The sequence below is a fragment of the Orbicella franksi genome, chromosome 5 (assembly GCF_964199315.1).
Source record: "Orbicella franksi chromosome 5, jaOrbFran1.1, whole genome shotgun sequence".
Taxonomy (NCBI): domain Eukaryota; kingdom Metazoa; phylum Cnidaria; class Anthozoa; order Scleractinia; family Merulinidae; genus Orbicella; species Orbicella franksi.
In genome coordinates, this window is record NC_138149.1 from 2,706,376 (window position 1) to 2,732,167 (window position 25,792).

At 39.1% G+C, this 25,792-nt stretch overlaps 5 protein-coding genes across 6 annotated transcripts in view; 3 read left to right on the top strand and 2 right to left on the bottom strand.

Annotated features, from left to right (window-relative positions):
- Nucleotides 1-25,792, top strand: part of LOC145486923 (polycystin family receptor for egg jelly-like) — a 231,845-nt gene that overhangs the window by 178,752 nt on the left and 27,301 nt on the right. The window lies entirely within an intron of this gene.
- LOC145486912 (uncharacterized) overlaps nucleotides 1-25,792 on the bottom strand; it is a 142,515-nt gene that overhangs the window by 41,487 nt on the left and 75,236 nt on the right. The gene's annotated exons all lie outside the window — the stretch shown is intronic.
- Nucleotides 58-4,612, top strand: LOC145488687 (uncharacterized). Of its 2 annotated transcripts, XM_081467610.1 has the most exons (5): nucleotides 58-254; nucleotides 1,627-1,751; nucleotides 2,420-2,536; nucleotides 3,173-3,236; nucleotides 3,925-4,612. In XM_081467610.1, the coding sequence occupies exons 1-5, from the start codon at nucleotides 212-214 to the stop codon at nucleotides 3,936-3,938; spliced, it is 363 nt and encodes a 120-aa protein (XP_081323736.1). In that variant the 5' UTR covers nucleotides 58-211; the 3' UTR covers nucleotides 3,939-4,612. The 2 variants fall into 2 exon arrangements, with proteins under 2 accessions (XP_081323736.1, XP_081323735.1); XM_081467609.1 differs by lacking the exon at nucleotides 3,925-4,612 and having other exon boundaries at nucleotides 3,173-3,283.
- LOC145487369 (uncharacterized) lies at nucleotides 7,543-10,999 on the top strand. Its single transcript, XM_081466128.1, has one exon. The coding sequence runs from the start codon at nucleotides 7,616-7,618 to the stop codon at nucleotides 8,306-8,308; it is 693 nt and encodes a 230-aa protein (XP_081322254.1). The 5' UTR covers nucleotides 7,543-7,615; the 3' UTR covers nucleotides 8,309-10,999.
- LOC145487205 (uncharacterized) lies at nucleotides 15,198-25,597 on the bottom strand. The gene is made up of 3 exons (XM_081465931.1): nucleotides 24,861-25,597; nucleotides 16,656-17,092; nucleotides 15,198-16,093 (listed from the first exon to the last, which is right to left on the bottom strand). Exons 1-3 carry the CDS (start codon nucleotides 25,049-25,051, stop codon nucleotides 15,537-15,539), a joined length of 1,185 nt encoding a protein of 394 aa, XP_081322057.1. The 5' UTR covers nucleotides 25,052-25,597; the 3' UTR covers nucleotides 15,198-15,536.

The window sequence follows — 25,792 nt, forward strand, 5'->3', positions numbered from 1 at the left end:
AGCAAGCCAAAAATTTCAAGTTCAGGGTTTCTCTTGCGGACACAACTGGTGTAAGTTGTCTCTCATTTCGTCAAATGTATGCTAGTAATTCGCCGAAATACTGAGTGGATGACATTGCCTCAGTGCGTTCCTAATCCGGTTTAAAGGATATTTAAGTAGGGCGCTTGGCATATGCCTTTCTATTCGACTGATTGCGTTTTACGACGAGGCGATGTTGACGCGTGTTGCTCTGGTTATTTCAGCCCTGTTTCTAGGTAAGATTCTAGGTAAGAGATTTTGTTACTTCACGTCACTTTCTCTTTTGTTGATATTCGTGTCTTCTTTCTGGTTTGTTATGTCTCCGCACATTTATTTTCCTCATTTCGCAAAATCTGGAGCAATAAGTTCTGTCCAGCCCCACCCTGACAGGCTTTTACCATACCCTTCCGCACCGTCTTGTTTTTTTACATATACTATAATGCTTCTTTGAGGATCTTAATGACGGCTGACGCTTAATCTTTTGACTTTTTCACAGCTAAACGGTTTATTTATTTTCCTTACGATTAACAAAATTCTTTGGAATTAATTGCCACTGTTTTAAAAGGTTAAAAATTAATTTTTATTGTTTCAAAAAGTTAAAAATTTGTTTGGATTACTGAAAGACACATTTAGGTCTTAGGGCCATTTAGGGATGAAAAAAGTTATTATCATAAGAATAGTTGCCAAATATAAAGTCTCCAGGCTTTTCCTTGTACTACCAAGGTCACCAAACCACAAAAACGTCTTGAAAAGAGATCTTGAGCCTTTCACTTTCGTGGCTACTTTTTTGCTTACTGTTAACATTTTCTGCGGCTAACGGTCAAAATTTTCCAATTTTTGCGTCTAACGGCTAAATTTTTGGCCCGTTTTACGACTAACGGTTAACTCCATCGAGACCCTCTTGTTTAGGTAGCGTTGGGTAACTAACTCGATTCGAAGCGCTCTCCTTCCAATGACCGATTTTTATAAGCGCCCCTATTCTAATAGCTCCCCTATTCCAATAAGCGCCCCTTACAACAAGCACCCCTGCATTGCGAAAGTGGCATGCATGCGAGACATTGATGTGTAATAGACTGATTTACAGACGGGAACTGATATGGTCTACTTTCTCATCTGAACCCAATATCAACAAATCGCACAGACCCGAATAGTGTTTGGGCCATGCGAAATCTTATTGTTACAGTTCTTGAGTCAAAAAAAAAAATCAGTTGTTTTCAATTTAAAATGACTCATCACAATCCGATGTTAGTATTAAATGAGAACGCGAGTTTAGAGCAGTTTTCAATTGAGTGTCACAAAACCAAAACCAAAGTAATCACTCTAGCCAATTAGAAAGGGCACAAACAATCCAGTGAACCAATCAAAACTTCAAGTAATTACATGTAGTTGACGTGAAGCGCGGGAAAACGCGTGCGATCGAGTGCGTCATGAGTGGTTTTGGTTTTACTTCTGATTGGATGAAAAAATTGACCGAGTTTTTAAGTGTAAAACAAATTACTTTTCGATACTCATATGGAAACCTGCTCTATACAACGATAATAATAGCTGATAATGAAGAAACTCCATCGCATTTTTCATGTTCAATGCATTTTTATCATTATTGTTCAGTTATTTTCGTTCAGCATTGTCTGAGTGGCGTCCTTAATTATCGTCGAAGTGGATTTGGGGAGCACAAACCACAGATCTGGTCAGGACCTAGTCCGTGTTTTGATAAAGATGGAGTTATGAAATTTGTAAGTTTGATGGGCGGATGTAAGTGAAAGCACCATTATAGTAAGTAACTAAGTAACTTAATTTTACCAGGGCAGCCCAGGCTGGTATCCATAGGCAATTCTTGCCAGAGATATATATGCTTATAATGGCCTATACAGCGAGGCTCCACCCGCAAAGGGAACCTTTTCCAGGCTTTAGGTATATAAAAGGGTAGGGATTTCACAAGATGAAGTATATGAAAGGGTAGGAAAATCTGTCATTTAGTTATTTAAAGGATCCTTTAATTAAAATATTTCAAACAGGCGCACTTAATGGCTGGATCATTTGTACTACACGGAAAATGACAAGAGATTTATCCATAATACGGCCGGTTATGAAAGGATGCGAAAGGGTCACCTTTTATCAACCAAAGGTATACGAAAGGGTACCTTTCCTGTAAAAATGGTATACAAAATGTTAAGGGGCTGGACCTCGGCGTGGAGCCTCCCCGTGTAAAACTTTTAAGAGCACACCCGCGGGCCCAGTCTTCGGTCACCAACTTTTTTTTAATTCTCTAACTTTACGGTTCACAGTCGCACATGACCGTAAGTGTTCTACGGTAATCCGTGTCTGAAGTACTTAGGATTCTGATGTTTTATGATGTTTTCTTTTGGTTTGTTTTTTTATGTTTTTTATTTCTTGATCACAGCCTCCGCCTAAAGACCCCCCTTGGTTTACTGACGATAAATGTCATATGAGTGTCTGTGCAGGGGCGCTCGTGTTAACCAAGTCCATGTGTTTTATGAAAGGAGCTTCATGTCCTCCAGTAAGTTCAACACATTTATTTTACGTTCTCCACAGCTCTTGGATATATGGGTTATTGACCAAGCCTGAGGTCAAGATGACTGGATACTGACCAAGTTCTTTTTTTGCGTGATCATGGATCGAGGTCCATAAACACGCTAAAAAATAAACGCAGCCAAACTCCAGCCATTTTGAACGAACAAGCTTGGTCAATAAAGACTTATTATATGGAAAAAGAACACAATTTTCTGCCGAGACACAGCGGGTAATCCCGAGCGGGCCAGATAGCGCCATCTTGCCCGCTCGGGTAGCCAATCACAACGCAGGATTCAGTTCCGTGACTTGCCCGTTCATGGAGCTAGCCATACAATAAAACATCTTACTTCTCATCGACATTTCTAAGCATATCTACCCTGGTTATCACCTGAGTGTGTACGTATAAATGTAGAATAAAACCCTTCCATTTATCTCAGCGTGCGGAAGCTGAGGACCTAGCTGGAGCTGAAATCAGTGGTGTATTGACATCTGGCCTTGGTACTTCAGATCGAAGTCTTGCTTAAGGCATGCGACGGCCAGCTTTACAAGGTGGCCGTTTCAATTGAAACCACCATGAACGATTGAATGTTATCTTTAGTTAGAAGATTTCTTTTGCCCTCAGGGTCAATACTTGGCGGTAGGTCCCAAGCCTTCTTCTCCTGCAGACTGCTGTGTGTGTAAACCATGTAAGTTTAGCGTTGAAAACTACGCCTCTGATCTATTTTCAACATAATTCTTTAGATCCGTAGAAAACCCAGGAAGTGAACGAAGATTGATATGGATCAAAGTAAAAAAGGCGAGACCGACGGTTTCTTTGTCCAAGTTTTGTTACAACTGAAAAGTCATTAAAAACAGTTTTGCATTTTGTTGGCGAACTCTTCGGGTTTAGATTTTAAAAATATCACGAGGCGGGAGAGAGGGAGGGGTCCGGGAGTCCTCCCTTTTGCTTCAAAATGTAACACCCGAAGGACCAAACATCTCCCCTTTTATTGGAACACGAATTGGTTAACTACACTGTCCCCAGTTTCTCCTCTTCCAGTAGACTAATGTTCAAGAGAGGCCCATTATAGGTGGGGCGGGGGATGTGATATTATGGCCTAAATATCCCGTATCCCGTTAATTCCACGTTTTATCTGATCTAACTATCCCGTATCTCATGAATGTTTCCCCCAAGTATCCTGTCTCCCGTTACTTTTTTCCCTAAATTTCCCGTATCCCGAAACCCCCTTATGGGGCGCGACTAGAAGAAACAACTCTTGAGAATAACTTGCATGAAACATGAATGCCTTCCACAAGTTCATAGAACTCTGATGGTACATAACCTGGGAAGTGAGTTTAATTATTAATTATTCTTCGTCATTTTAAATAACCCAGATGAGCCCCTGTAACAAGCAGCAACGAAAGAACACTGTTACCGAGGATAAAACTTCCTACCTACTCTAACGAAACAGCAAACAGCAAAGAAGAATATGACTTCTTAACAACCCTCAGGCAGTCGCCGCTGCATCGAGATTCTGATAACAGAGAAGATTGGTTTCCAGCGGCCCTGATCGACGAATACCAGTCTTCAATTTACACTCGAACACTTCACAAATTTTATTAACGTACCAGTCAGAGCATGGCATGATTGATTGACATACGATGTCGCGATAGCATAACTGATTCTTTGGCGAAAACCGCTGGCTAAGTAAATTAAGTTGGAGTTACAGCTGCAGGTTATTTGAACTCACGCAGCCGCGTTTCACGAGGAAACAAATAAGGAAGGACCTTTTATTTAAACTCTTTTACCATTAGTTTGGTTTCATCATCAATATCGCTGCGGACGATTCTTCCAAAGATCAGTAAAAATTTTTGTCTGGTTTATCTCGTTGAAAAACAAACGCTTTTATATCGCTGCCCTTGAGTCTAAATATCTGCTGTTAAGAATGAAATAAAGCATTTATATAGCACTTCTAAAATATAAGAAATATTTCAATGCACGATGTGAAATATATGAAAAAAAAAATGATATAATACAATAATATGTAAAAAGTATCTACTGATGTTTTATGTTACTTAAATAAAAGTCGTCAAGTTCTCCTACTGACTTTTTGGGTCAGAGGAATGGGTTGTTGACCAAGCGTGAGGTCAAGGTAATGTGTCTGATTCTTTTTTTGTGTTTATGGTCCAAGACATAGTCGAGCTCCATAATCATACAAAAAAATGACGCCAAGATCCAACCATCCTGACAGAGTAAACTTACTCAATAAAGAATTTATTATATGGCCGGCGAGCACTTGGCCGGCGCATTTTGGACACTACTGCCCGTTCGGACAGCCAATCACAGCGCAGCATTGTGGTTATCAGTTATTTCTGCTCCAGAGCCGTTTTATGTCCCGCAGCAGTGGTGTTTTGTTGTTGGTCAAAGCTGCTGAGCATCGCGTCATTGTAATGGTGAATTTAAAGAAGGCAGTCGGAGTTAATATGAGCTTACTTCGCTCCAACAGGATTAAGCGCCCTCTTTCTCACTACCAGCTGAATTCTGGAAGTCTTGGCTGGTCTTACAAGTGAGGTAAAGTAAAACCATTTAGCAGTCACTGACAAATATTTGCGTGCTGAGGTGGGCCACCTGTTTCGTTTCCTCTGATTTTGAAAGAAACTGAGAAAACAGGGTCATCTTGACGCGATAGAAGTCATCGCTATCGAAATCGTGAGCCAGAACGGAGAACCGCGATCTTTCTCATGTTTCACTAAAAATGCTCTGATGCTGCTAAATTTGCACCACGTAGACAACCAATGAAAATAATTCTTTTCATCATGGACCAGAATCTAGTGCATTATTAGCGTGTATACCAAAAACAACAACAAACGCGAAAAAAATGACTGACGGAGGCAGGTGCCTCGGTTTGCCAGTTAGTAGCTACGACCAGTCTTCTCGTGCTGTCATATCACAAAGTGACACGGGGTACTTTGATAGCCCTCCACGTGTAACAATAAACACTCTTTTTGAAAAGTTGTAGTGTTTACGTCTAGAAAAAAGCAAATATTGATTTGCACGAGGATTGCTTTTGTCGTTCAAGAAGCAAGCTGAATATTTCAACACAGGGTTTCTCTCATTACGGACAGAGCTTTGGGGGATTCCTTAACGGACGGCCAACACAAAAAAATGTAAAAAAAAAAAAAAAGAAGTAAGTTTAACGCTTTTCAAGCTCTTAACGGCTCTTGGATAACGTCTTGTTTCTCGTCGACATTTCCATGACTTACATGTAAAGTTATGCATACGGCTGCCTTGAAAATTTAAAATTAGGAAATCTGATAATCACCCCAGTGTGACGTGTTCGTATAAATGCAGACAAAAACCCTGAAGAGGACCTAGCTGGAGCTGAAATCAGTTGTGTGTTGACATCTGGCCTTGACACTTCAGATCAAAGTCTTGCTTAAGGTGTGCGACTGTAATGCTATTTTTTGGTTAACGAGATTTTCGTTTTCTCTCAAGGTGAATACTTGGTGGTAGTTCCAGACTCTTCCTCTGCGACAAACTGCTGCGAATGTAAACCATGTAAGTTAAGCGTTGAAATAAACCTCTATTTTCAACATAAATCTCTAGATTATAGAAAAATAAACTATAAAATATGAAATAACGTATAAAAATTTCTCTCCACAATGAAGTCTTCTTACAACAGAATAGTTCGTGAAAAACAGTTAAGTGTTTACTTTCCATGTTCGAGCTCTGGGAGTTTAAATGTTATAGATAAATGACTGGGACAACTTGTGATCACGATGGTGTTCTTGTGGTGTGACCGGAGGAAGGCCTCCCTTTTGCTGCAAAACGTAATACACGAAGGGTCAAACATCTCCCTATTGGAGCTAACATTGGTCTGACTTTCATGCCGTCCTCAGACTCAGCTCTCCTCTTCCAGCGATTGACTCAGTCCTCCCTCGGCTCCGCTCCTCGTTTTGTGTATCTCAGGATTCGCCTCTGTCAATAGACAATATTCGTATTCCCTGTATTGGACTGGAACTAGCTTGCAACTGAGGCTAACGCGGGGAGTCTTTTCGGATGCAAATGCCATTTATCAAATGCAACAAAGCTGCTCACCTAATCTTACATCTTATCCACTTACGACAGCCAGTCTTGTAAAATTCTACTATAGCGTTATGTACTAATCGCGCGAAAGAAAGGAAATCCGTAAAACTTACCTCTGGGTTGTTCAATCCCGAATTATAAATTACTTCCAAACATTTCTTCCTCTCGTCTTTTCTTATCTGCTTTTCTTTTTCACCAATCGCGGAAGTTTCCAGGTTAGAACTTGAGTTTGAAGAAAGCTGCGGGGTTGTTTCCACCATTGATCGCTGGGCTGATATTTCTGCTGCTTGAAAACTTAAATAACTCTGATCAACGGAAAAAGTGCAGTTTGCTTCTTTATTAACGGGCCCGATTTTGTCACTTGCAGTTGAAGAGGAACTTGACTTTTCTTTTTTCTCATGGAATAACGCTTTCCTGGACGAATTTTGCGTCTTAATGCGACTCTTTTTTGCCTTTGCGCACCACAAGGCGAGGTAAAAGGGTTTGATTTTGGTGAGCTCCGAGTCCGTTTGACTTTCTCTCCTCCTTTCCCAAGATTTACCTGCGTTGCACATGGCACATCTTATTTGAAATGCAAGCAACTTGTCCCGCAGATTCAGCAGTGTTCTGTAACAGTTCCTGTACAGGTGGTTAGGAAAACAAGCGTCCCCTGTACTCTCACTTTTGCAAAATCGCTTATCAAGCGCTGTAATTTTAAGGTTTTTCCGTAATCCGAAAACATCGTGAACCTCTGGTTGGTATTTGTTGTGTTACCACAAAGACGGCACAAGTTTTTGTCAAATGTTGCAAATTCCCCTGACTGTGCCATATTTATAACATTTGACACATTCAAGTTTGCGCGGAAAACTGCGTAAATGTTCAAAAAAGGGATTGGACAAATTGAGCAGCCAATCAAGAAAAAGAAATTTTCTTACTGGGACAGATCTCGCCAACAAGAGATCTGGGAACGAGATTACGTGAACCCTGTGCGCTGCGAACGGAAGCGAACGGAACCTGAAAATGGCGCTTGTTTCGACCAACATCAACGAAACATTTGATCAAGAATGTTTTGATGTTGATGACTTTGATTTAGATGACAACACAATAATTTCATTGGAAGAAACCTTACAAAGCATAGAAAAAGGCTTTCTGAGCAATCCAAGAAATTACACACTATTCTCCGGTGGTGCAAGTGGCAGTGATACGTATTGGCAAAATTTAGGTGCCAAGTACGGCGTCCGTGTTAAAGCATTTTCCTTCGCGGCTCATGGCACAAGAAACACTGCTAGAATTGTTCTAAACGATGAACAGTTGAAACAGGCTGATGAGTTCTTGCATAAAGCTAACAAGACTCTAAAAAGGCATTTCCCAACTAGCAAAAACTTCGTAAATAACTTACTTCGTCGTAATTGGTACCAAGTGAAGGACACAAACGGTGTATTTGCCGTTAGCAGACTTAGTGCGAGTCGAAGCACAGTTGAAGGTGGTACAGGATGGGCGGTACAAATGGCTGTGGACTCCAAAAAGCCCGTATATGTATTCGATACAGTGAGCAGTTCGTGGCAACGGTACGATGATAGGAGGAAGAAATTTATGTCTTGTGAAGCGCCAAGGCTGACTTTAAATTTTACAGGTATCGGGACAAGGACTTTACCAGATAATGGAAAAGCCGCTATTGAACAAATCTTTGAGAGAACTTTTGGAAAACCATGAAGATTCAGCAGAAAGTGGTATGAGAATATTCTTATTAGGACAAAGACAATGACGCACAGTTATATAACTGGCTAAAGATGGTGGTGTGCTAGTAGAGGGGGGGGGGGGGGTAGGGGTTCTTAGGGGATCTAGGCACAATTTAAAAAGAGTGTAAGGTGTTCCTATCTCATAGAGCAAGGGAGGCTGGAGTAAACTTGAGTCAAGCTCGGGCCAGATTCAAATCAGAGTTATACATACCTTACCAACAACTTTTACAGTTCCATGTTGCTTGTGGTTAATTCCACTATTGTGTGCTTGTATCTAGTTGCACTCTCATTTGCTCAAAATTAGGTCATTTTTGATTTGCTTGTAGCCAGCACCATTCTAATGCTGCCTTTGTCTCAAGGTCAGTGAGTATTGTAGCATAATCATTTTTAAAAACTTCTCATCACACTATGTATGCATATAGAGCTTAAAAATTACTCTTTGTTGCAGCTAGCCTTTTGCTTATGGGTGACTTGGTAACTTTATTCAGAGTGTGACTTGGACTCTGAGTTGATTGACTCACTCAGCAGATTGACTTGTGCCAGTTGTCTTTGTCATGGCACAGTGAACCCTTTTAAGAATTTTGTTGGCTTGAATGTCGAACAGTACCCTCTTACTTCGATGTCTTTGATGATACAGTCAGACTGTTGGAGACGGAGTCTTTAATTTTAACTTCAAACTACTCAAATATTGTTAACTTGCTCTATATTGTCTTTTTTGCCTGCGGCTATGACCTTGCCTTACCCCGGCCAATTGTGCTTGACTCACTTCTAAATCGCTCAAGGAAAATAATTTTAAGCATTCTGTAATCAATTTCTGTCTTTTTATGAAGAAGAGAGCAAGTTGTTTATATTTCATAAAGCAAGGGTTCTTTGCCAGTCGTTGTAAACCCCTATCCCTAAGTAGAATTGGAACCAGAGTCAAAACCAAGCCCATGTCAAATCTGAGCTAGAGTCGAATGAGAGTCACCCACTGGCATCTTAACAATGAATATCACCACTATGGGTTGCTACAGGTTAGTTCAACTGACACAGTCTGTTTTCTGGTTTGCTTGTGATTAACTCCATTCTGGTTTGCCTGGGGTTAGTTTTCATCTCAGTTGCTTAGGGCGACTTGTTATATACATTTTTAGTATGATGCTCGCAATTACAGAGATATGTTTGCTGTGATTGGCGGTATTATCTTATCTTGCAATGATCACCCTGCATTAGGTGATTATCACACAAAGAAGAAAGAAAAGAATAAAATTATGTGGAAAAAAGATAGGTCAGCATGCATGCCATTTTTCCTCTTTAATGCCTCTTCACTAGCGGGCCACCTCTTCTAATGAGCACACAGTGTACTTTTAACCATTTGTGCGTTCTTTTTGCACACAACAGGATGAGTAGTGCAATGCTTGGGAATCACCCTATACCCTGTACCTCAAGCTCTTTGAATATTTAACAGTAATATATTTGCACAAGGTAAAGTGAATATTGTTGAGTAACCTCCAAGATAAAGTGAAGGGGATTATTCAAAAATGTCCACTGAGCCTGAGAATAATAATATATACTTTTTCTTTTGTGTAATTGCTCAGGGTAGTGTCCCTTGTTTCTTTAAAAAAAAAAAAGTAAGAACTCACACAACAGCCATTTTGAAAATAATTGCTTCAGTATTATTATCACCTCACACAGGGTGATTATAGCAAGATATGATGTAATTCTTGACCAATCAGAGAGTGCACATCTCTGTAAACACATGAGCTACTGATACTAATGTTGAATTATAATTGTCAAATACTTTTCTTCACACTATGTATTCAGTCATATTTAGCTTAAAAATTACATTTTGGTTCAGCCAGCCATTTGCTTATGGGTGACTCTAACTTTACTTATGACTTGGCCTTTTAATTTCAATAAACTGTCAAGCAGACAAGCAATGAGAAGTAAGGGATGTTGTTTTTATATAACACCAAATTCTCAGGACTAATCATGAAAGAAGTGTATTGTCACTAGTTGGGAGATTTAGGTTTCAGATTGTTGGAGTGCATGGGTTGAGCATTTTGTTGGCTTGAATCTAAGACAGTAACTTCAGACTACTGACGTCTATGATGGAAAAAATCTTCTACAAAAAAATTAGAAATTATTGCTATTTGAACTGCACACACTGTATTGTTTCTGTAATGTCTTTATTGCTTGTTGCTTTGACCTTTCCTTGCCCCAGCAATAATAACATTTTACCTGGGTAATCTCTAAATAAAACAGCCATCTTTTGAACTTAAGGAAAATTTTAAACATTCTGTGAGCAAATTATTTCTGTGTAGGTAGAACAGCTTCACGGTATCAGTGTGCAGTTGGATCTGGCATTGTTCTTAACAAAATAGTGTCCCTATTAACTAATTTTATCTACAGTTGAGGCTTTGAGTGGGTACTTCAGTAGATTTGGGACTAGTCAACAGGGTAGGTATGTGTTGCCTGGGTCTCCAAATTTTGACCCAATTTTAGAAATAATTTCTAATTGGAGTGATAACCTAATGTCAAAATAGACCCATTTTTTAACAAATTTCAGTAGTTTGATCTTGAAAAGTTTGTAATTTCATATTTTATAGTTTGTAATTTTTTTATCATATGACACATTGTGTAAATAAAATGCTGCACTGATGAATTAAAGTAATTTTGCTGTGGATAATGTGAGACTTTAATGCTTCTGAAATATTATATCCCATTTGAAAAAAATACTTCAAATACCAATATGGATACTCACTTTTAGATCAGGAGTTCTAAAATCACTACCCTGTTTGTTGGATACCTGTATATATAGGTATTAGGGGATGCAAGGATGCTACTTTAACTACACTTAAGAAAAGACTGAATTTGCAAGAGGTAATTCAAAATATATAATTTTATAATCAATAAAACAACATCATGATGTCTCTCGGATGTAGAGGGTGCTTCCACCTTGAATATAAGTGCCTAGGGAGGGGCACTCTATGGAAATTTGGTTAGCATAGTACTGCTGAGGTATTCAAATGCTGCCCTATTTATGACAGTATTCCTTATTTGAGATGCTGTTAAAAATGAACACTTACTGTGACACCTGTTGTAGACTTAAGGGCTGGGTTGTTCAAAGGTGGGTTAAGGTAGCCCAGGGTTAGCACGAAATTTGAATTCAGATATGAAAGCTTAAAAAGCAAATTCAGCTTATTTCTTTTTGTGTACAATTTCATGATTGAATGCTTTAAAAAGAATAGAGAGAATTATCCGAGAAAATGTTTTTGAACAAAAGGAAAAGAAACGCGGGTTAAAATTTAACCCCAGGTTAGTGCCAATCGGCCTTTGAACAACTGGGCCCTGGTGATCAAGTTTCAGACACCAGTTGAAGAATGTGTACCCCACAGACTATCACCTCTCCCCTTCCCATTTTAGGTGCCCACTGGAAAAAGGTTAAGCCTTACAAGCCTAGTGACCCATAATTGCCAGAGCTTATTCTGGTTTCAGTAGCTTAAAGCAACTAGGAATATTGCTACTCCACCTGGATGGGATGCAAGTCCATCACAGGTTATACCTCAGCATTTCATCAGGTTTCCCTGACAGTTAGCTGGTACCCATTTATACTCCTGAATGAAGAGAAGCACTGTGAGAGTTACGGTAAGTGTCTTGTCAAGAACACAACATAGAGACCCAGCCAGTGCTTGAACCCAGACAACTCAATCTGGAGTCCAGTGTGATAACCACTGGGTCACACATGTATCCATAGTGTGCCCACAGTGGCATATTAAAACATATGAATAATGGAAATGGTTTTCCTCACTCTTGAAGTGATTGTTAAGTTTTACAAATAGATTCCATGTTGCCGTGCATCTGTTCAGTAATAGATCACAGATGATGTCAAAATATGGTAAGAAGAAAAAAGTGGCACACGAGGCGCAGCCGAGTGTGTCACTGACGTCCTTACCACATTTTGACGTCTTCTGTGATCTATTACTGAACAGACGCACGGCAACATGGGATATATTTGTTTTATGTAACAAGAGAAAAAGTTGTTGATGACGGCATCTATGCATCTGTACTCTGACAGATCATAAGCAAGAACCAATCATAGCGTGCGTAGAATTCACTTCGTGCCCTGTACCGGACTCTGGAATTCCATTGGCTAACCAGAGTACGTTAATGGTCTATCGCGCACGGTTTAACAACTTTTTCTCCTTTTTGCGTAACGCAAATAAGTTTCTTAGTAATCCAAGGAGCGTGTGATCTCTTTTTTTTTAATTTATTGATTTGCAACTCATACACAAATAATGCTTACAACACAAATTATTGGCGTACTTACAACACAGTTACACATACGGTACTAGTGCTTATGCTATTTACAACATGACTAAATACAATTACTCTATTTAAGATACAATCACTAACAAAACTAGTGTCTTGAAACACGGTTACTTACAAGGGAACTCCTACACTACCTGTGATCTCTTTTCCTTCGCGTCTAGGATTTCACTCATCCATAGGCCACTGGCACGGCTGTAAATAGTATTCCGCCCTGTATTAGACGGACCCCATACTAAGTGAACGCGAACACTAAAATTGAGACATTGCGTTTCACGAAACCTGCATGAAGCGGACACTTCGCGACATTTTCTGATCGACCTCTCTTGGAATGTAATAGAATTGCCAAAGCTCGTTTTAATCAAAAGCAATACGGCAAGTTGGCGATAAGGGGATCACTCACGGTTTAGGCACGACGCAAATTTGCGAATTCCTCTTACCAATGTCTTTCCTAATCGTGAGAGGCATTGAAATTTATAGAATTTTTCTCTTTTAGTGATCTTGATGCATGTTATCACAGAAAGTAAAAAGTTTCAGTCAGCGGTTTACTGTAATAAAGAGTGCTGACCGAAAACAGCACTCAGAGGCCCACAGACACCTATAGGGTTTAAGAGGTGTGAATAAAAGGAAGGACGTTTGACTAGTCGCTAGCGTGCGCCACTTCTAGTGTGTTCACTTATCTGATAGCATACCAGGATTTGACAACAGAAAGTCCAATTCTAACTCAATTAGTGTCCTAAGCAAGTGTCCAAAACAAGTTCATAAGGGAGGACACCTGTAGAAACCTAGTTGACACCCGGTCCATATTTGCTAGCAGATTTAGAGTCCAAACCACAGTATGTGCTTTGCACAAGGTGTAACACCCCGCTATAGTACTCAACTCTTCCAGACTCAAGCCTGAACTTTATTACAATTCTTTTATACTCATGACATGTTACATAACATCAAGTACAGATAAAAGTTGATAAAAATAAAGTATTTTACGCCAGATGCGTGTCGTGCATTAAATCTCCCTATGTATGATCATTTCAAAAAATACAGTGGAGTCCCATTTTATTTCAAAAGTTCAAGGGACAAACTACAACCCTGGACTCAAGCGTTGGAAGAAATCCCCCGTTTCTCCGCTTCAATGTTGCTTTAGAAATTGTGTCCCCCACCCCGGGGTGAAATTTCCAACACAGTACGTCCAGAGTTGTAGTCTACAAGCAAGAAAAGCTCAAGATAACGAAGCTGGAGTCAAGTTACATTCTCTCTGTTCTATAAGTACCCGAAATACTGGGCACAGGTTGGTTGATCTGATATAAAATATACCTTAAAGTACCACATAAAGATAAAAATTATTGGCCTACAACAGCGTCGAAACAGAGCAATCAGTGCCTGTAATTTAGATGCCTCGTAATTAAAATTCAGATGCTTTGCTCTCGTCGGAGTCGGTTTCAGATATCGAAGTTTAAATTCTGAAAAAATTTGTAGGAAAATTACCGGGATATTTTACGAGGGGTAAGTCTGCCGCCCACGCCTCACGCCTTACATACGGCGGCTGCGCCCGCAGTACGTGTGGCAGTCGAAACTGACCTGTCCTACTGACACGACACGACAATAGCCTTTTTCTTCGCAGCTAACAAAAATAAAGACAATGCTAAAGTCGCTTTCGCCTTTTGTAATAGTTAACTTGAGAATTCTGCGTCTAATTTGACGAGGAACAGCATATTTTGTTCAAAATAACACAACTATTATCCTACCTGGCGATACTCAACGAACTACGAGCGAGTCGCTGGCGACCCATTTTTGGCGCCAAATTAAAAGCTTGGAGGCAGAAAATGCTTCATATTTTAAACTTTTTACAATGTGATATGGGTTTTGGAATTGTAAATCCATTTTCGTGAATATTTAATGCCATCTCCAGTAAGAAAAGTTGCCTGATTTCAATGACTTATATCAGTTGACGGCAGGCCTGCTGAATCCTGATTGGTCAATTCAAATTTCGGGTGCACCAGCCGTATATGCAAGGCGGGACGTGGCATCAAGAGCGAGATAACGGAACTTCACTGTACAACTAATTATTAGGGAGTTTAAGAAAACCACGACGGCAACGGCAACGGCAACGTCGCTAAACAAAAGATTTAATTAGGAGAACAATGGCTGTGCACGTGCGCTATAATTCTTGGTACATTTCTTTACCGTCCTGGGCAAAACAACAAAGTGAAATGACGAAATTCTGCGTTGTCTGGAGAAGGTAAACCACGAAGGCTATTTTTTAAAATTTTATTTCAAGTTTATCTCTGTGTCCCAGATTCAGTTTTGTGAAAGTTTTGTCAGTGATGAACAAAGCCATCGCGAGATTCGTATGTAAAATATAAAGTCATTTTTTAATCGACGTTGTCCTCGGTGTCGCCGTCGTGGTTACTTAAACTCCCTATTTATCAACTAAATACGGATTAGTGCAATCCTAATTTAGAAATTAAGACATCATCTTTCTTTTTTCATAAAACATGATAATAGTTGGTCATTTCCCTAAATGAGCTATATACCGGCATTTTCGACAATGTAGTTTGTACAAGAAAATTGTTGCAAATTTGTTTGGCTTAAACTGTGTCAGTAGTAAAAGGGTTTGGAAGGGTAATTCGCGCGGGATCCGGGATTTGACCAAACTACAATGCGAAATACGGAAAAAACAAAATATATTGACGGGATTCGGGATTTGACTGCTCCTCAGGAAGCGGGATTCACCAAAATTTAGGGGCGGGATGCGGGATTTGTTTGCCTTTTTGTCGAAATTTTGGGAAATTGTCATGTACCAAATTGGGCAAAAAATTGCAGGATTCGGTATTCTCGTAAAAAGGGGAGCGGGAATGCGGGATCAGGACCCTGTAAAAAGAGTTGGAGAGGCATTCACTTCAACGCAGATGGATGGCTAGCTGTTCAAGATTCTCCAGGCTTCGTCGAGCAGCATTGTCAAACGTAACATTGTGATGTGCAACAGTGTTGAATTCTGCTGTGTAATTCACTGAATATACATCACCTTCAATAGAAAAGGACTTTTGGATGTATTGGCTTTCATCATTACGCTTAAATTTTCCAATTGAAACAAACATAATCTTTTTAACTTCGCACTTGATTAAAAGATTCCGAAGAGCTTCAAATGTATTACCATGGCTAAGGTAGTCATCGAACACACACACAACCCTACCCTTCAGCTTTCCATACTTGTCATTTACATGTATAGACCGAAAATGCTTCAGGCAATAATCATCTCTCTGCCTATCATCTCTACTATCAAACCTCGATTTTCCTGTTGCTGTGTGTCTGATGAACATTGGCTCAGACTTTCGCCCATTCATCATACATCGGACGCGCTCTGTCAAATCCTCCATAATCTTGGATGGGTTTGTTGAAGAGGATGGGGCCACTGCCCAATCTTGTACGTCTTTAAAATCCTTGTCGTGGGCAATAGCTGTTGAAGAAAGTGACGAAAACTATCCATGTTTTGATTTGCTTAAATAAATTCAGAAAGTTTTATGAGCAATGTGAGGATTGATTCATAACAAAGGCGCTAGACCTCAAACAATATGTGAATATCGAAAAGGGCGATGGATATTTGTATCGGCTGTAACAGACAAGCCATTAACTCTTTGCTGACTTGCCGAGCAGGAGGTAACAAGATTTACCAGGGCGCTACATACAAGCATACAGCTGGTTCCCAGTGCAAATAAGAAACGACTGTCGGTTACGTGGATTTAGAACTCAGAACTATAATTAATCACGCTAATATTAAGAAGAATCATTACGCCATCATTACGCCATCATTACGCCAGTACCAGGTACTACTTCTCCTAAACAAACATAGAGATCCCCCTATTCTTTTTTAACATTTAAGCTTCTATAAGATAAACAACCAAAAGATAAAATTTGCCAAAAATCCCAATACCGGCTCTAATTCAGAAGCATGACCTTAATTAAGGTGTCACGGTCAAAATAACGTTCGACTGATAAAATTAAACAAATAATGTCCTGACCTGCCATAAGGTAACAGATTAAAGCTTGTTTAATAGCTGGGCTGTCGGCTCCATCTTTCAAGATGGCTTCAAAGGCCTTTGCCATGTCTTCCTCTTCGGGGGAGACTGTACCTGCATACGTGTTTGACGGACAAAGGGACACCACCTTAGTTGGTACAGGATCATCGAAAGCACACAAATAGTACCAGTTGGTCTGATTGACTATTATCTCAATAAGGACCCTCATTTTCGTAGGCGTGGGTGCTGGTAGGCCATATTTCGTGACTTTTTCTTCTGGAGTCACCCAGCCGGCAGCGATAAGAAACGACTTTGTGTTTGCTGCGAGATCCAAATCCTTATTCACCGCACCACAAATTATGACGACTTCCCCATTACTCGAAATTTCTTCGATTAATTTTTCAAAGGTATCATCCCGAAGTTTGAAGAAATCATGCATTCTAAAACAAAGACAAAAATTGATGACTTCTGTTAAATTCCGAACAATAAAATCATTGCTCATAAAGGCATGGTGGCAATTTTAAGCAAAATGACTGTACTTTAAACACACAAAAATGTAGATAATAATCTGATCCATTCCCTTTCCGGAAAACTGTAACATCAAACACGCTATGTTTCTTGCAAGTGGCATTGGAAACAGGATAAAAGGCATATCTAGAACACCTTTGCCTAGGAATAGGCTCCCCAATTCATAAATTCAGCACACAAGTCTGTTACAAGAACCCAGTTCTGGGTTCTGGTATATAAACATCAAGAATTGGAATAACTGTTTTCTTATCGACGCTTTCATATCTTTACTTTTCCCGGTGTGGTTAATCGAACCATTCGGTGATCGAAGCTAATCGAGCTTCAATCGTTCGATTGTTTTCGAATGCATTCGGTAATCAAACTTAATCGAACTTAAAGCACTCACCAAAAAATTTAGGCAATCGAACAAATGGAACGATTGAAAGTAAGTTTCGGTTCAGTTTACAATCGAGCTGTTCGCTAATCGAACACACCAAAATTAAATAAAATATTTAACCAATCGAACAAATGCAAACGATTAAAGTCCTTCATCAACTACATTTTAAATTCTTAACATATCTATAGATGTATATTGATTACTGTGAATTTTAATGCTCGTAATTCAGTCGCAAAACTGCAAGGAGTTTTCTTTAATAAACAAGTTGACAATCTACCAAGCGTATTTGTTAAAGGCTATCAGGAGTGTTCTTTTATAGTCAATGCTGAGATAAGTTTATTGTTTGGGGCCAGTGCTCAAGGTTCTAGACGAAGCCTAGGACTTTACAGACTGTCAATCAAATGTAATTAAAAAAAAATTATGAAAGAAGTACTGGATTTAATTGAGCAGAAACCACTCTTAGAAATTTGTGCATTTTATTTTTTAGCATCCTACTGATGATCGGTTTCTACATTTAGATATTTTACGATTTTGGAGGCTCTGTCGTAACTAGAATTTAAAGTGTTATTTTCTGAATATGTTACATAAGTTCATATCTCGATCCCTGTACATTCCATGTATCAAGAAACTCTTCGTAAAGTGACTGATATCGTTGTCTTTGTAATCAGCAAAAACTATTCGTGAAAACGTCTGAAACGTTGAAGAAAAAACACTGCTTGATTTCGTCGTGAATACACAGCACACCACACATCTATACGAGTCTATCTTTTTGTCGAGGGTCGAGGGTCGAGGGTCCCATGTCGAGGGTCGAGGGTCGAGGGGAATATTTTTTTCTGGGTTTGTTGTTTCACTCCTTGCTGTAGACTCGATTTCTGCCGCTCAGTCGAGTCCGGTCTACATGTTCTTCCCCGATTTGCTTAAATGTAGTCTTCTCGATTCAGATATCTTTTTGGGTCCCATGTCGAGAGTTTAGTAATATATCAAAGACCTGATTATTTATCTATAGCCTTCTATAACATTCAAAGTCCGGTTTTTCATGTGACTTCATCACGCTGGATGCTTTGGCTGATGTACTAATACCATCAACTTTTGAATGGCTATCCGCGTAGAAATAAATCAAAATATTAAGTTTTGCAGTTTTAATTTCTTCAACAAAAAGATAACACATAGGGATAACAGAATGTGGTTCGCGTCTGGTATGAACATGGCGAGAAAAACAGTAAGTATTTCTACAATTTAGAAAAAACAAACCAAAGGAAAAACATACAACGGCCTTAAAAGTCAATGATCACGCAAAATTAACCGACCCGAGGGAGATTCTTGAAGAGGAAGAGCGCTTTTTTAAACAGATATATACATCAAAAAACACGAATCCGAACGGCTCGGAGTTTATCGAATTCTTTAATACGGAAAATGTATTGTCAGAAGAAACTGCAAAAATGTGCGAAGGCATTATGTCTATCGATGAATGTAAACGAGCGCTTATGAAGATGGAAAGCAATAAAACACCAGGTACAGATGGCCTCACTTCAGAGTTCTATCGCTTTTTTTGGAACGCTGTTGGTAAATTCATGGTGGAAAGTTTTAATTATGCATTTCAACACGGATCACTTTCTATCTCTCAACGACAAGGTATTATCTCTTTAATCCCAAAAAAGAACAAGAACGCGGAATATTTAACAAATTGGAGACCAGTTTCGCTACTTAATGTTGACTACAAAATTGCGACCAAAACTATCGCTCTTCGCTTGGAAAAGATCTTGCCAAGCGTAATACATCCTTGTCAGTCCGGCTACGTAAAAAGTAGATTCATTGGAGAAATTATCAGACTAATAGCAGACACAATGGACTTCACTAAAATCAAAAATATACCAGGTATAGCTGTTTTCTTAGATTTCGAGAAAGCTTTTGATTCAATTGAATGGGACTTTATCCAAAAATGCCTTGAATCTTTCAACTTTGGACCAAATCCCCGGCAATGGGTCAGCGTGTTCTATAAAGACATCTCTAGTTGTGTCATTAACAATGGCGTTGCCTCTAAACACTTCTACTTAGAACGCGGTGTCCGTCAGGGTTGTCCCCTTTCAGGCATACTCTTTGTTATCGCTATGGAGCTTCTTGCCCAAAGTATAAAACGCTCAAAAGACATCAAGGGCATACATATCCAGGGAAATGAAAAGGTCAAGCTCACACAGTATGCTGACGACACAACTGCCCTTCTTGCTGATGTCCAGTCAGTTTCTAATTTATTTTACTTACTCTCACTGTTTGAAAAGTGCTCTGGCCTAAAAATAAATCAGGCAAAATCAGAAATGCTATGGCTTGGCTCCATGCGCCATAGGAAAGACGCAATTTGCAACCTCTAAATCAGCGATGATCCCGTTTACGCGCTCGGTGTGCATTTTACCTATAATATTGAATTGTCTCATAAGAAAAATTTCTTTGAAAAATTAGGATCCCTAAAGAAAACCTTAAGTGTCTGGTCCCGAAGAGACTTATCTATATACGGTAGAATAAATATTGTTAAAACGTTAGCCCTCTCCAAACTTGTATTCATCTCCAGTGTTATGGAGACTCCAAAAAACTTTGCAACAGAGGTCAATAAAATAGTGTTCGATTTTATCTGGAAGCAAAAACCCGCCAAAATAAAAAAGACAACCCTCATCAAGAAGAAATCGGATGGCGGTCTTGGCATGAAAGATTTTGTACTTTTCGATAAGGCTTTGAAACTAACTTGGGTAAAACGGCTGTGCTCAGACTCAGATGCACCGTGGAAGTATATTCCAAAATCGTTTCTCTCTACTGTCGGCGGTACTGACATCTTTCAATGTAATTATGACTACAACTTTCTTGATCTTAATGGCCATCTTCCTGAATTTTACAAACAAATTATTCATCATTGCCAAGAAATCGTGTCTACGACACCTCACAGCAAGACCGAGATACTGTCTCAGACAATCTGGAACAACAAATTCATTACGATTGACAAAAAAATGGTATATCTACCTCATTGGCACCGAGCAGGTATAAAGCAAATTTCAGACCTTTTTGACGAGCGTGAAAATTGCTTCCTGCCTTTCCTTTCCTTGCGCAATAAATACATGCTAAATTGCAACTTTTTACAATATTATAGTCTTTTATCTGCGATCCCTCAAAGTTGGAAGAAGCTCCTTCACGTTAATTCTGGCGACTCTACTACACCTCCGCCGCCAATCTGTAATATAACGTGCAAGATGTTATACGACAAACTGTTAACCTTAGAAAATCTTCCTCCACCCACTTCAGAAAAAAAACTCTTATCATACGGCATCGCAAAAGAGAATCTAAATAAAATTTATCTTCTGCCTTTCACAGCCACAAAAGAAGTTAAATTGGCAATGTTTCAGCAAAAAATTATACACAACATTTTAGCCACGAACAGTATATTATACAAAATGAACAAGGTTGCCTCCCCATCCTGCCCTTTCTGTCCCTCTGATAGTCAAAACATACGTCATTTGTTTATTAGCTGTCCGCAAGCGTCTTCCTTTTGGTATAAGTTCCAAAGTTGGTATTCTACTGTAAGTAACGCGAGTTTACTTCTCTCCGAGCCAGAGGTATTATTTGGAATTACTCGTCCTTGTACTCACCATTTGACTCTCAACCACCTCATAATACTAGGTAAATATTTTCTTTATATCAACGCTCTAAATAATACTATGTTCGTTTTCAGCGACTTCATCTCATTAGTGCAGGATAAAATCGAGATAGAAAAATATATTGCTGCCACGTCGAATGGCGAAAGGGAATTTCAACAGAAGTGGAAATTCCTTCTCACCATTTAAGACGTTTCCCTTAGTAATTAGTTGCAAAGTCTTTGTTTCTCTTTGTTTTCTTTGTTTTGTTGTTGTTGTTGTTGTTTTTTCTATAATTAAGTAATTACATTGTATTGTAACTCCTTAAGTAACGTAATGTGTAAGTCATAATAAGCAATCAATGTGTATTGTAAGTAAGTAACGTAATGCCAAGTATTGTAAATAGGTGTTTTTTTATGTATTGTAAGTGACGTTTGGAAGACGGTAAAAGCATTAGAAATAATAATAATAATAATAATGATGATGATGATAATAACAATAATGTAGTGTATTGTAAGTAGGTTAGTTATTGTTGTGAATAGAGTAAGGCAATGTAAGTAATTTTGTGTTTAGCAATAAAAAAAAAAACAAAACAAAAAAAAAAAAAAAGAATGTGGTTCGCGTTAATATTTGTATTGATAGTGACAATGTTGTGTCAAAGTGCCTCACTCGCTTCGAATTTCACATTTTTAGCTTCAAATTTTTCACTGTGGAAAACAAATAACAACACCTTCCCTGGCTTCGTTTGTGTACCTTTTTTTCTATGTCGCTGTAGGCGTTTAGGTCGTGTTACTACCAATGCGATTTCCAGGAGTGTTGGTTTCATTGTTTTCCAGTGTTATTGACGGGCCGCGATGAGAAATATTCCTTTGCCATCTATCAAACAGGAACTGTAGGTGAAATCTGGAGGCGATGGAAACTTTGGAAGCAAATTTACGACTATTTTCTTCCTTCGGTAAATTCGCTGTTAAAAAAAATATCTGTGAGTTTTGCGATCTAAATTACCACTCTCCTTCAGTAAACTTGCAGGGCTTTGCGAGCTTATTTACCACGTTTAAAGGATGTAGCTTGGCTAGGAGACGCTTGGTTTACTTTTCTAATTTTCCATATATTTGTCTGTAAATTTGGCCGGGTGGACGCGGTTCGCGGGGAAAAAAATACAGACAAATGTATGGAAAATTAGAAAAATTAACTGAGCGTCTTCTAGCTAAACTTAGCTAAGCTACATCCTTCAAACTTGGTGAATACAATCTTCCGCCTAGTATTTTATACCTAGACAGAATGAGTGATAGGAAATGAATAGAGGAATTTAAAACATATCAAACGTATTCATGGAGAAACTTTTCAAACTTTTCAAGCAAAATTTCCTCTACGAACTATTTTCACTCGGGAGAAAGCCAGTTCAAATACAGTTCTATTTTCACGGCGGCCGTTTCTAATGCTGCTATTTCCCTTTTTTTCTCCCGAAAATCCTGTTTTTCATCTGGATGCCTACTCAACTATCCACAGAAAAACACTGACACACATTTTGCTATTCGGCAGGTGCGAACTGTGTGATTTCTTTCATGACAATTAAGCTTACATAGCGTTGAGCGGTATTTCCAAGCGCGGAAGCTGCGTCTCTTATCTTGGCAGAGGTTTCCTCAAGTTCTTATCTTTTAGCGCTTGCTTCCTTAAGTTTAAACTTTAATTCTTGCCTCTTTTCAGGGGCACCCAACGAGGGTTTTCTCTCAAATACTTTTAAACGCTGTTTTAGGCTATCTGGAGTACTTTTAAAGCTCTGTAGGTTAATTTTAGGTTGCGCTTAAAAATTTTATCTGTTCGATTATTCTAGGGGAACTTTAGTATTCTCGAATTTATTAGGCGTTTTTTGCCCATTCCCCGAAAACCTTAGGTCTTATCGCCTTTCCTGAAATGATAGCTGACCTTTTTTCGGTACCCAAAACGACATTTTTTACAATTCGAAAACAACAGTCATTAAATTTCTCATATCACGAAAGTTCGAGGTGACAATTCTCTTCCGAAAATCAGAGGGGATTAAAGGCCTTCCGAACAGATAATTTACCGAAACGATCCGTTGGGTGCCCCTGTCTTTTCCTCAATGAACCTTTCACATGGGCTAAGTAACTGACGCCTGCTTGTCGAAAGAGAAACGTCGCTCGTTTTCGGTAGTCGATACTCGTCCGCATCAATGTTCAGTTCAGCCCGACGTGGAGACCTTTTTTCGTGCAGGAGATTTTAAATTTGATTCAGGGCTTTGTATCTTCAGCTAGATACCGCGCGGACAATGTTAAGGTGAACCCTTTCTTCCTTAATTCCCCAGGATATTGTAAAAGATCACACTCGATATCCGACAAAAATTCCTCTATTGATTTCCTATAATTCATTCTGATTTTCAAAACTACAAAAGACAAAATGCCCGTACGCGTTGCTGACTTTGCTCCGCTTCAAGTGTTTGCGGAGTGGCGCCAAAACGTTCCCAAGTGGGCGGGTAAACTTTGAAGTTTGATTGTCAAAACTTTGAATTTTGATTGAGCGGCAGTTGCAAGCGACGGTAAGACCTTTTTTGAACGTTTTCTCCACCGGGCTCTTCCTTTGTAATAGCTAGTAGTTACAGTGTAGTTACGGCATGTATTTCAGAAAATTTATTGAAAAGTTCGCTGATCGTGTGACAGGAAGTCACCCCAACTTTTTACCAAATTAGGTTTGATGTTAATGACAAAGCAAACACACTTCAATGTAGTGAATGGGGTTGACAAGCCTCCGATCCACGACTCCTACGATTTGTGACATTTGAAAAAAAAAAACTCAGAAAAAAAATATTCCCCTCGACCCTCGACCCTCGACAAAAAGATAGACTCCATCTAGACCAGTTGTTCTACAATAGTCAAAGATACCGACAGATTTCCGAAAAACCAAAGTGCGCTTCTAACGAGATTTGTCAGACGCAAACACGACATATGGTGTCAGTTATCGATCAACAAGCTCATTCTCGCTCATTCTTATAGCTCTCAACTAAATCTGGGGCTCGAATTTTAAGAGTCTGAGCCCCTCGCGCTCGCATTCAAAATACTTTGAAGTCTCGGTCTCGCAATTTAAAAAGTCAATATGTCTCGGGCTCGCAGAGAAAAGCGCTAGTCTCGCCGTCTCGCAAAGTCTCGCATTTACCATTCACCACACCTCACAGACAAGGGCATGTACTAAAGCCCGAAACAGCAAAACGAAACGACCGAAACGAAATAACCGGAACAAGCGAAGCCATCGAAACGACTCGGAAAGAAGCGGAGAATGAACTGTCGATATAAAGGAAATGTAGATTTCACTTCAGATATTATCTCGCCAACATCAATATAACCAAAACACTTACTCCATTTTAGCAGCGACTCAATGAAAAGCTTCTATGAACAACTGATGCAAGACATATTTTTAACGCTAGTAGTCGTTACATTTGAATTTAAATTATGACTACTTCAAGTCATGTAATCTTTATAACTTGTTTTACCTTTTTTGCGTGTTTTTTTTTTTTTTTTATGAGTTCGCTCTTCACGCGATTGATGATATTTTTTTTTAATTTTAAACTTCTCGTCCGTTCTAAAGTTCCCTAATGTTTTAGATCTGTAGTCGCAAGAATCAACATATAATGTATGAGAATTGTCAGCAATTCAGAAACTAGAGGTAACGTTGACTTACCCTTTAGGAATTGCAGATAACATTTCATCTGAAGGAGACTCACAGGAAGTAAAGTAGACATTAAATTGATCAGGTTTCGATAACAGAAAACCGATCGCCTTGTTCAACTCTTCTTGTTCCTTTTCGTTCACCAGAGACAAACATTTCCTACTAAAGATTATCGTATGCTTTGAACTTCCGCTTGTTGCCATTATTTCCCTTGCCAAATACACCTTACAGAAGTAAATGAATTCTTTTAGCTTCACGGGCTAACGTTGTTGTAATGAGGTGTGGAACGTTAACTGGGGGAATGGGAGCTAACGAGCTGTCGAGGGAGCCCTGGGAGAGGAAAGAAAAACATTCTCGTCCCCATAGCCCTTTTCGCTCCTCTTAGCCAGCAGGACATTAGCACATCTCGTGCCAAGGCCCTGCCGGCTAAGAGGAGCGAAAAGGGCTATGGGGACGAGAATGTATTCCGGAATCAATAAGGATGAGTTTTCTGAAAGTCTTCCTTTATAGAATAGACCAACCACTGACTTACTGGCGACTAGGGTGGGAGGATGATATCAATACCCTTATGGTTTTTTTGAGGCATATGTTTTTTTGCTGTCCTCGTGTGATGCTGTTGACGCCAAAAAAGCCCTCATAAGCGTTTAAAACAGTCAACAGTTTGTGGTAACGGAACGATGATAGCATGTTTTTAATGTTTTTAGGATCTTTATTGTTATTGTAATTCTATTTTTAGTTGTCCAGAGCACCCCTTGATAACAGCATTAGCTGACGGGTTTACCCTGGTTAAATATGTTTATATTATTATTAAAGATTCGCACAGCTATTGATTATTATTGTTATCATTATTATTATTATTACTATTACTATTACTATTATTATTATTATTATTATTATTATTATTATTGCGATTATCACATGTATGTACTTGAGAGCCGTTTTTT